Below are 11,977 nucleotides of genomic sequence, written 5' to 3' on the forward strand. Positions count from 1 at the left end.
TTTAAGTGAACAAATATTTGAACATTTGAAAATCATTTCCCATCCCTAGTGTTAACATTGCTCAACAGCAGCCACACTGACATGGCTGTCTGGAGACATGTTTATTTTGTAAGTCTTTGTGAGTGCAGCCATAGCTATTAATGCCAATAATCAGCTGACCAATTAGTCTGTCTATCTCTAAACAACACTGCAAACTCGTCACACTGGTAGAACCAGGAAATAAGAGCATGCACAATTAATAAGACTTTTCATTCATTTACAAGCATGCAGTTCTCTGGTATGACAAGAAAAATAGAGATTACTGATGTTTTTTTTTTTTTATTATTCAACAAATACAACTGATTTGAATGCATGTGAAATTAAATACTTAATGTTGTCTACCTTTCCTGACAAAGTTATTTTAAGCCTTCAGGAGTTGTTTAATTTTAAGTGTTCAATCATCAACATGTTCTTCGTGTTGGTTTTGTATTTTCACCTTTCTCTCTGAAGTTTCCTCACTGCAGGGAAATCAGATATGGTCCAACACTGACACCCCGTGGACACCTGCATGCATTACACGTGTTGATATAAAGTGATGGACAAGCAGGAGGAGATGCATGCATTTGTAAAAATGGAACCTCCTTTTTCTTTTGTATCTTTATCACCTTTTTAATTTTCTTATTTTTTAACTTTAACCCTCAGCCTGCACATTATGGCCATTTATAGTGTTTGATGATAAAAATGCTATGATGGTGACAAGACATAAAATGTCCTTCTGAAGACACATTTGTCAAATTAAAAATGCTTAAATGAATTCTGTTAAAAGAAAAATCGCTAATAGATTGTTTTCTTTATTTTTATTTGCAAACATCGAAGACATGCTAATTAACAAAGAATACATGGAAAAAGCCCTCAGGAAAATTCAAAATCACACCAGGAATCCAGAAATTTTGCCCCACAAATCAGCAGTGTGGAGTTACAGACATGTGAGAGAGTCCAATAACATTCTCTGAAACGTTGCTGTTGTGTGTTTGTTTGATGTATTGTGGAGAGCGTCCATGGTGCTGATATGACTGTCATGATGACACATTGTTTCTTTGTCTTGCCCTGATAAGTTACTGAGACCTCAGACTGTTTGTGTATGGGCTGTAAAGTTAAAGATAGAGTGTAAGACTACATGGTTTTTCCAAAGGCCACTTTGTTAGTCTTGTAAATAACAGTCTGCACCGCCAGGTGCAGCTGCGGGTCACAGGTGTCAAAAAGCTGACATAATACATTCATTTGGACTGATGGATGTATGGTTAGATAAGCATGGAAGGATATAAATTGTATTGAATTGCAGTTTTTTTTCATTTAAATATTTAACAAGTCACTGTGAATCTGTTGACTTTGAAAAATTGACTTTGATTGTCTGAGCCTGCAAAAAAAATCAAATGAGCAGCCAGTCACTGAGTGACGGAGCTCTACTGTGTCTTATTTTCCATTAAAAATATCTGAATTGATTACTTTTGCTGTTTAGAATATTAAACTCTAAAGGTCTATTAACTCTTAAAACTTGAAGAAATGTCACGAAGGGCATAACAACTGAGATCCAAGAGATCCAACCTCTAACTACGCATTTGATGACAGACGTTCCCGTGTCTGCAGCCAGAGAACTCCTGGCAGTTTCAGGTATTGAAAAACCTATCAGTGATGGTGCTGATGGTTTGCTGGTCTTTGTAGGCCATATTGAGATAATCAGTTTAATTGCAGTTTCTTTTATAGAAAACTAAAGACTCATCAAATCAGCTTTGTAAAGTTGAAATATTGTGTGTAAATATAAGTTTTGTGACTTATTGTTAGTATTTAAAAGTTTGAAAGTTTCAGTGTATGTGCTTTCAAGCTACTCTGTGTAAAATGATAGTAAAGACGTAGCAAAATACTGTGATTTCTGAATGAATTAGCCTTAAGCCCAAACTGCAGGCTCAAAGAGTTTTACATTTCTCTAGATTTATTTCACTCAGTCGAGTTCATCTCCCATGTTTACTTAAGAAATCACTAAGAATGTAGGTGAGATAGCCTATGATGTTGACAAATGGTTAAACCTAAATTGAACATCCTTTTTTATTTTGAAATGTATTATACATATTTGTTTGCAGGAGCTCTAAATTTAAGACGCTGAAGTTGTCCTTTGTCATTGTTTAAATTAAACTGAAAGGTTACCACCATTAGGGTTGCAAAATTCCGGGAATTTTTAAAGTTGGAAACTTTCAATGGGAATTACCTGGCATTAAATGTAGTTGGGGAAAATATATTTTAGCATAATCCTGACTAAAACAACCAGATTTCGTACAAGTACAGTTGAATATCTATGCTATTCCTCCATCACATGCACATAGCACACTGCTTACTGCAGGGCTATTCAGACCACGCCCTCTACATGCACTGTGCATTCCTCCATCACATGCACAGACAGATGATTTCTGGATTCCTTCAGAGGCTAGGCTTGAGAAGCTTCAGGGAATATGCTTTTGTAATTGCATGTTGAATTGGACATTTTTGGAAGGAGAGCAGCTCTTTTCATTTAACATTTTGAATGGGACTATGTTGGGAATGCAATTGTGTTAATTTTTGAATGGGTTGGGTCGGGGGGATGAGAAATATTTAACTCAACATTCATATTTTGTTCTTCAATGAAATAATTGATTATTCAATACAATATTTAACACTTGATAAAGTTCTACTTACAAATCAATCTGTTTTAATTGTATTATTTTGTATGGATGTCTGCTTATAACAAAACAAATATTTATGCTTGGATATGATACCTTTCCATTAAATTACCCTCAATTCCCAGTTAACTCCCATTAATTCCCATGGAAAGTTCCCAATTTGGAATATTTCCAAAATTCCCCAACCTAATGCCATGGAAACTTACCGGTAATGTTCCACCCCTTTGCAACCCTCACCCCCATAGACTGGTTACCACACCAACAAGCAGCCTATAGGCTATAATGAATTCAGTGTTTAAGTTAGCACTGACTGCGCCCATTTACGCACTCATTACCTGTTGGTTAATTGTTCTAATATTTGAAGTGAATGTGGTGTGAAGGGATAATCAGCGAAAAATATGCCCCTGTGTTGGGGGCTGAACCAAACTCATGGCCGGCGTGGAGTCAGGTGTACCGCCGGCCAATAGTGAACTCCAGGTGTGGCCAAGGGTCAGGGTGACACACTGAGTGGCGTCATTGTGCGCGCGAAGATAACATCGATGGAGAAGATGGAAAGAGGAAAGCAGAGTCAGGTAACTTAATACAACTTTTTATTGTCGCTACTTTAAACTTTGTTGTGTTAAAAAGCGTCATTGTCTGTAAACAATCAAAAACTAGGAGCAGTAGCGGCACGCGACCTCTTGCTTTGATTAATATGTGCAGTCAGTTTGGCGAGAACTGTTTATAAACACGCGCCTTGTTGGCTACATTGTGTCCTCGCGGCGGGGTTTTTCCGTCCGGTTTCCTTCTGTTACATTTAGTTACTGTTGCGTTGTTGATTGTTGTGTTGTTACTTTGTTGTGTTACAGAGTGTTTTTTGTTCTATGCGGTTGGTTTAGTCCACCTGCAGCTCGTTAGTCGTTTGCCTTGTGTTGTTTCTATATTCAGACCGTGTCCTTAAAGTTACAGCTCTGTGTGCAGCGAAAGCGTTTTTGTGATTTTTGAAACACTCTTGCAGAAAGTAGCTCCCTCTGACGTAGAAACCTGTTGCCTGAATTTAAAAACACCAGAAGTTGAGTCTAAGTGTTTCACATTTGAGTTAGGTGTGTTTGAGTCTGCCTTAGTACAAGTGTTGATGTTTTACAGATCAAGTATGAACTTAAAAAATAGCCAAAAAAACCCCACATCAAACCAATTGTTGAAGTAACAAAGCTGTTCAGATAAAGAACAACAACTTTTTCTTTTGATATAGCACTCATTTTAACAATTTCTTGCATGAATCATCAGAACACAAAGCAATGTTTTCTCAAAATGATCTTGTAGTTTTAAAGGTGCTGTTTGACCTCTTCCAGGTGCTGAACCTTCAGCGGGTCCTGGAGCTGGAAATGTGGTTAAGGACGACCAACACAAAGCTGACTCAAGTTAATGGTCAGAGGAAGTATGGAGGACCTCCTGAATGTGAGAAATCTGCCTTTACACAACACTACAAGGACACTGGGAAAGAGCACAACCAAAGATTTCAGAGCGGTCGGTTTAGAGGTGCAGTGAGTAGAAAAGGGAAGATGTTGCTAGATTCTACATTGAAACGCTCCTTTGCTCACCCCTCCCATAAGTGAATCGATGGTGGCTTTTAAGGACAAGAAGCTCCAGTGATGCATGATAAGATACTGAAGTTTGTCAAGTTTTTACCATCAAGAATGTCTATTAATGGAACAACCACTCAGCAAAGACAATGTGAGGGACACTACTAGAGTATAGAAGACAAGTGTTCAAACTAGGGATGTAGCGGTACACAAAAATTTCGGTTCGGAATTTTGAAGCTTCGGTTCGGTATATTTTCTGTACGTTAAGGGGAGAAAAAAAAGCTACAAATAAAATGTATTTTCCTTTCATTGGAATTTAAAGAACTTTTACACATGGTACAAAGTGCAGGATCGACCGTTCAGGTTTGCAGGCCTGCTCAGATTTCTTTTATTTTCCTTTCTCTTTTTCCATTTTTCCATTTTAAATGAAATATAATTTTTATAGTATTTTTATTAAAAAAAATAAAAGTAAAACATACAATCATGCAGAACCTCCTCCAAGCACTGAATGCGAGCACATTTTCTGTTTGGTGAGTAAATATCAGTGTACATGCAGCCTGTCTGTCCTGCTGGGTCGCTGTCTGTTGGTGCTCTGTGAGGTCGGGCTGACACACATAAACAAATGCACACAAACACACACACAGGAACATCAGCACCACTGTTTACTTTGAACGTCCCGCCACTCCGCTGCAATGTCTTGTTTTAGTTTAGTAGTCTATGAACCAGCAAGAGGCTTCTTATGTTTTTTTTTCCTGTAAGATGATGCAATCTACTCAGCACTCGGTGCACTCTCTGCTCCATACAGCCAACACACATACACACCGCTTTTCTCACACACACACACACACATGATCACAGGTAATACAAACTCAGTATGTTTTGAGGTGTTTTGTTGAGAAAGTCACTGCACTGAAACCAAAGGTTCAGTAGCCTTCCTGTTAGGCTGCGCACGCTGTGTGTGTGGTGCGTTCCAGTTTTCTGTCAGTGTGGAGACTTTGGATTTGCATTACATTTAGGACTGTCCTGTACTGTTTCGATTCGGGTCCGGTACGAAAACGGTCCGGTACGAATACATATACTTTTATATCCCTAGTTCAAGCGACACAGAAATTCGCAAAGATTTAAAAACACACCTGAGTGAAAGAGACGTCAAACAAACTGAAGGAAACAGACACAAAGAAAACACAAACAAATGGTAGGAGCTTTGGTAGAGTCACAGGAGTGGTTGAGTAAGAAGAAAACACCAACAGAAAAGTTACAGTAAAGAGGACCTAACACAGGTGCTGCTGTTGTTATCTGTATCTGTTCAGAATGACAACAGAAAAACACTGATGTTTAGACGTCTTGTACACACAACAAGCTCTACCAGCTGTCAAAACTGAGGGAGTATTTTGTTTATCTGCATAAATAAACAATTTTAAAATCAATGCAATCATCATTAGATCAAAAGTGTCAACTTGTTTATCTGTGGTTGGCAGAAGGGTAATAAGTGGGATAATGTAGCCTATAGTAAGCTGATGGTCATGTCATGATGCTTCACGTTGTGACATGACCATCAACTTTCTACACATTATCCCTTAGTCTTGGCTTGAGTTGGCAACATTACACACACAGATTAATAACTGTTTACAGAGGTGCTTTAGCATGAATAGTCTCTTATATTTTCTTCAAGGCTATAGATAGGAACATTAGTTCAGGTTCACTGCTCAGTTACTTTAACATAATCTGAAAACTAAATTTGAAAAGATAAAATCATGATAAGATATTTGTGCCTATCGTTCATCCCAGCTAACTGGTCATGTCTCTCGTTGTGTCACAAAGAACAAGCCGTAGCTCTGAGAAATGTCACATGGACTGAAAATGTGATTTAAGCAGATAAAGTAGCCCCATGTAATGACTAATCAGGACACATGACTCCTCCTCTTCTCTCCCGTTAGTGTGGGATGGCCCCCTGCCAGGAGCCCACTGTGAGGTCTTTATCAGCCAGATCCCACGGGACGCTTATGAGGACCTGCTGATCCCGCTCTTCGGCTCTGTGGGGCCGCTCTGGGAGTTCCGGCTCATGATGAATTTCAGTGGCCAGAACCGTGGCTTCGCTTACGCCAAATACGGCTCACCGGCTGTTGCTGCCAATGCAATCCGCCTGCTGCACGGCTACATGCTGGAGCCCAGTCTGCGCCTCAGCGTCCGCCGCAGCACAGAGAAGAGACACCTCTGCATAGGAGACCTGCCCACCTCCACCAGACAGGAGGATCTTCTGCAGGTACGGCAACTCTGGAGAGATCGCCTGATGTTACCATATGACAACAAAAAAGTAATGTGAGAGGACGCTACTGGATGTCAAGTTAGATACACAGAGGAGGAAAGAGAAGACAGTGCATATGAGCCATAACTCACAGTTTCTACTGTTTAGCTGTTCTTGATGTGCATGCTCAATATTACTATTTAAAGTGGATATCTGTCTGCTCTCAGGCGCTGCGTGCTATGGTGGACGGCGTGGAGAGAGTGTCTCTGAAGTCTGGCCCCGGGATAGACGGGGTGTCTGCTATAGTTGCCTTCTCGTCTCATCATACTGCGTCCATGGCGAAAAAGGTGCTGGTGGAAGGTAGGTGAACCTGATGATGAAGATGGATCCAAAAGATGTTTGTCTCAGAGTCCTTCTTTTGGTGTTTTGGTGAAATAAAAACGTCTGTGGCTGAATTCATAAAGCTTCCCTGTTATGTATTTTAATACATTAAATATTAAAATACATTTCCCTTTCCATATTACTTTAGTTAGTTCTATTGTTAGGTTTCTTCATACATTAATAGTGCTTTGTTCTCCAACTGATGTCAGCCTGCATTTACATGTGACTCTAATTTGCTCAACTTATTTCTTTACATCCTGTTATCCTCCTCCCTCACACGCCCCGCGTTGTTCAGCCTTGATCAACAGCTGTGTCCCGCCTCGCCTCCCACTGTCTCTCTCACGTATAATAAAGACACCATAATAACACTCGCGCTTTAGAGGTTTCTTTCTGTCACATCATCACAACAGGTGATCCGCGTCTGGATTAGGCTTGTTAAAGACGAACAATGGTTCATATTTCACACGAGACGTCACACTCAAATCATTTACAGGAGGGATGAAGGACCTCTCTTCAGGGATGGAGACTCAAGTTTGAGTCTTGGACTCAACTGGGATTTAAGATATGGGACTTGATTTTTGGCCCATTAACATCACAAGCTGAACTTCTTTCCCTTCAAGGATGCATAACTTTCTGCATTTGGTGGGCTCACGGACACGCTGCACAGATGACCCTATGTAGCACATCACGTGCAGCTGCTACAGTGCAGTGTTTCTCATTTACAGATCCGGGCAGGCTGCTCAGCCACATTTAAAGACTTTTATTTATTTTAATTTTTAGATCAGTTTGCCATCAATAAGTGAACCATCACCCTGTGTAATTTGAATCATGACCTTGGGCACACTTTTTTTTTTTTATCCTTAAAGCTAGGGTTGGTTGTCACAGAAAACAAGCAAGCCTCAGGACTCCGTCTATAGTGAAAGTTAAAAACACAAACAAACATGAAATGTATGCGCAGGAGGCAGGCAGAACGGCAGGACGGGATTTGATTGGTTTCATAATTTGGCTCCTGATGGCAGGGATTGGTTGGTGTTTTCCCAGGTTTACTCCGGCTGTAGATAACGTTTTTTTTTTCCGCTCTTTTTTTAAGAACACATTATGTATTGATTACCATCAGGACATAAAGATCATTTTAACCAGTATAACAAAAAGTGTACCTAAATCAAATACATCAATGTTGTCGATGTCATTCTTATACAGATAATAGAGTAAGACTTTAAAAATGCTCAGTGATTTTACTTGGGCATGTGTCGTCAATGCAACTAACAATAAGGTCACCCTCTGATCTTCATGCGTGATGATATGGATTTTTTAGGATGAAACTCTGAAATTGTTGGAATACAAAAAAATTGAAATAGTTACAGCCATATTGAGCTACTGTGGAAATTACCTGCGTTTTTACATTCCCTACTTTTTTGTGTGTTTTCTTTTAGCCTTCAAAAGGCAGTTTTCTCTCTCCATCTCAATCAAATGGCAATCAACAGTGAAGCCGAGTGTGGATGAGCCTCAACCTCCACACAAACCTTCAAACAGTCTCCTACCGTCACCCCTGAAGCCCCCGCGCCATGCCCTGCCTCCTCGCCTGGCACGAGCTCCATCCGCCCCCCCCGGTTTCTGCAGGGCTGTGGGAGGACCCATCCTCCCCAAGCAGCCTCCCCTGGTCGGCTCCTCCCACGCCCAGGTTGAGGAGCTGGGAGCTCCACACATTGTGGGTGGGAGCAGTGTTTGCACTGTGTGTGGATCCTCTGATTTTCTTCTTAATGTTGTGTAAAAAGAAGTTTAATCTTCTATGTGGTTTGTTGTTCAGCATGTTTTTAGCGGTGTTCAGTCGACTTGTTTGTATTGTTTAAATTTCTATGGTTTGTTTTATGCATGCTTTTTATTGTGTGTTACCTTTCTATTTGTTCCTCATTTTAATTAAATGAGATTTGATACGTTGATGTAAAGTGTGTTACGACTCATTATTATTAGACAGCTGTGTCAAGTGCTTGATTCTGATTGGTCAATGCTCAGTGACAGCAGTCTGTTAATTCCTCATTAGCAGACTGTTGCTAGGGACTCAGCGCTGATCACAAATTTGAAGGACTCACTGTAATCATACTAATGTGCAGACAGAAGTTCATCAGTTTTGGCATCTGTTTGGCGGTTTGTTTATGCGAAAAAACATCAGAGAAAAGGCAGGAAAGGTTAAAGACAAACATTAGACTAAGACAAATCTACAAAACTGAAGATGGAAAATGAAGTAAACACTACAGAGCACAGTGTGGGATACAGTGGTGTTAAATGACTGTTAATGGGAAATAAAATATCAGACTGCTAGTGACAAAACAGACAAACCTGGGTGCTGCAGTTTACTGGATCCTGTCACGAGACAGTGACGTTAATAAGTTGACACCTCAAGAAAAAACACAAATTTTGATAACACTTTCACATTGAGTTTTTTCAATGGGAAAGGGTGGCTGAATGTAAGGATGCATGTCTGCTTAACCTGGGGCTGGGGAATTTTGCCAAAAATATATCCCATTTTTTCTATGGTAGAATCTGGATCTGGATTGTATCACTTCTTTTCTATGGGGCACTGTTTGTTTGAAAAAAACGGCAACATTTCTCCACATATAGCTCCAAAATGTCAAAAACGTAGTGTTTTAAAACTCACTTTTTATCACTTTTAGAGAATAGGCGGCAGTGTGATTTTACATATTGGCTAAATATTTATGTTTGCAGGGCAACATAAAACATTTAGATTTAACATTTACATCTAGCAAACATCAAGTTTTTTAACATTTAGATTTAAAAATAATGTATATCAAACATTTAGATTTAGCAATCAACATTTACATTTACACAGCATTTACATTTAAGTGATTTTTTTATTGAATATAAAACAAAATATAATATATATAATATAAAAGACATTTTTTAAAATTTATTTTTTTAACTTTGTTTATTGATTTTCACATAGAAAAACAGTCACATCCAAAATTAGAAGTTTACACGTTTTCCTTTTTCTTTGAACAAAGGAACACACAAATGACATACTAATTACAAAACAACAAATAACCCCCCACCCGACACATACTCCCTCCAGACTAACTAGATAGAATTCCAAAAAATGGAAAACACAAGATAAAAAGCAAGTATAATAAAAATAAACCGAGGAAAGCGATAATCTGAACATAGTAAGACACACCATGTTGATGCTCAGTCTAAAGACACACAGCAAGCCGAGCTCTCAACATAAGACAAGAAAGGGCCCCAGATCTTTTTAAAGATGTGAGCCCTGCCACCCAGGGTCAGCCTAATCTTTTCAAGTATAAGAAAATAGAGTAAACTCTTAATCCAGCTTGAATGGGTGGGTGGGGCAGAGGACTTTCAATTTAACAATATCAGCCTTCTGGCCAGCAAAGTTGTAAAAGCTAACATGTCCTCTTTGGCTGGAGAAAGAGCAGACAGAGGAGGAGACACACCAAACAAAACAGTACAAGCATTAGGGACCAGTTTTACTCCAGTTGCAATAGTCAATGTTCCAAATACCTCAGACCAGAACACATTCAGAGAGGGACAGCTCCAGAACATGTGGGTGTAATGTGCTGATGTATGTTGACATCGATCACGCAAAGAGGAAACGGTTCCATATATCTTTGCCAGACAAGCTTTAGTGTAGTGAGCACAGTGTAAAATCCTACATTGAGTAAAACTGTGTTTGGCACAAATAGATGATCCATGAACCCTCTCCAGCGCCTCCCCCCAAACTTCATCAGAGACCATGTCTCCCAATTCTGATTCCCAGGTAGCTTTAAGGGTGCTCTGAGAGCCTGAGCTAAGGTTGCAAATATTTGAATAAATAGAAGAGATTGCTCCCTTTAGTGATGGGAGGGGCTCAAAGAAGACATCCAGAGTTAAATCATTAGGGAGAGTAGGAAAGCTTGGAAATGCATTACGGACAAAGCTGCGGGCCTGAAGGTACCTGAAGAAGTGCCCTCTAGGAAGTGAGAATTTGTCTACTAATTGCTGAAAGGATGCGAAAGCAGAATCTATGTATAGATCCTTCAAAGCTTTGATACCCAACCCAGCCCAGATAGAAAAGACGCCATCCAACAAAGATGGAGGAAAAGCAGGATTTGAGGCTAGTGGAGCTCTAACAGAAAGTGCCTGCAGTCCAAAGTGACGTCTGAACTGGACCCAAACCTTGAGACAATAAGATACGATCACATTTTCAGAATACGCAGAGGTAGAAGAAAGAAGTGGAGAGTGTAATAAGGCTTTCAATGTTAGCGGATAGACAGAGTTCGCTTCCACCATTAACCAAGAGGGAGGTTCTTCAATGTCATTAAATCAAAGCCAATAGTGCAAATTCCTGATATTTGTGGACCAGTAATAATACAAAAGATTCGGTAGCGCCATTCTGGCCTGTGCCTTAGGCTGCTGTAAAATTTGACGTCGCAACCTAAGGTAAAAGACAAAGTTTAATGTGGAAAATATAACATTCCTCTAAATGTGATAAAAAAATTGACTTTTAGAAACACTACAGTCTTGGGAAGTTTTGGAGATAATTTTTGGAGAATTGTTTCTGTTATTAAACTTACTTTCCAGTTCAATTTTCAAAACATTTTACAAGCTACTGACAAATGGGTCACTGCAACGGGTGACAACAATGTGCCGATACTGTAATCTTTCTAGATTTTTCTATTTGTGGACATTTTGTAATCCTTCACAATCCAATATCGTATCGCTTTTATCGATTGTAACATACAAACATATACATATTTTGTCACATTCTGATTAAAAGTGTTTCTTTATGAAGATCCGAACCGACTGCAATAAGATTTTATTAATGTCCTGAAGTTCAAGTACCAAACATTTTTTGTGTTGAAGATTACAAAGGAAATCTAGGCACATTTAATCCTCCAGCAGTGCTACAAGTTTGAGTTCAAGATCAATCAAAAATGTTCTTAAAGTTTTCTGACCACTTTTGAAGAAATCCACTCTCAGGAGGGATAAAACAAGACCCTGTAGCCAGAGGTCGATGTGCTACACAAAGACATTCTGTATTTCCACATCCACATGCAACTTTGTAAAACCAGTCGACACAATAATAC

At 39.4% G+C, this 11,977-nt stretch overlaps 1 protein-coding gene across 2 annotated transcripts; it reads left to right on the top strand.

The window, feature by feature from the left end:
- Positions 1-3,104: 3,104 nt before the first annotated feature.
- On the top strand, positions 3,105-8,818 carry dnd1 (DND microRNA-mediated repression inhibitor 1). Of its 2 annotated transcripts, none has more exons than XM_034690180.1 (5): positions 3,105-3,262; positions 4,022-4,127; positions 6,190-6,515; positions 6,725-6,857; positions 8,312-8,818. In XM_034690180.1, exons 1-5 carry the CDS (start codon positions 3,230-3,232, stop codon positions 8,647-8,649), a joined length of 936 nt encoding a protein of 311 aa, XP_034546071.1. In that variant the 5' UTR covers positions 3,105-3,229; the 3' UTR covers positions 8,650-8,818. The 2 variants fall into 2 exon arrangements, with proteins under 2 accessions (XP_034546071.1, XP_034546072.1); XM_034690181.1 differs by lacking the exon at positions 3,105-3,262 and adding an exon at positions 3,485-3,772.
- The last annotated feature ends 3,159 nt before the right edge of the window (positions 8,819-11,977 follow it).

This window comes from Notolabrus celidotus, chromosome 8 (assembly GCF_009762535.1).
Source record: "Notolabrus celidotus isolate fNotCel1 chromosome 8, fNotCel1.pri, whole genome shotgun sequence".
Classification (NCBI taxonomy): Eukaryota; Metazoa; Chordata; class Actinopteri; order Labriformes; family Labridae; genus Notolabrus; species Notolabrus celidotus.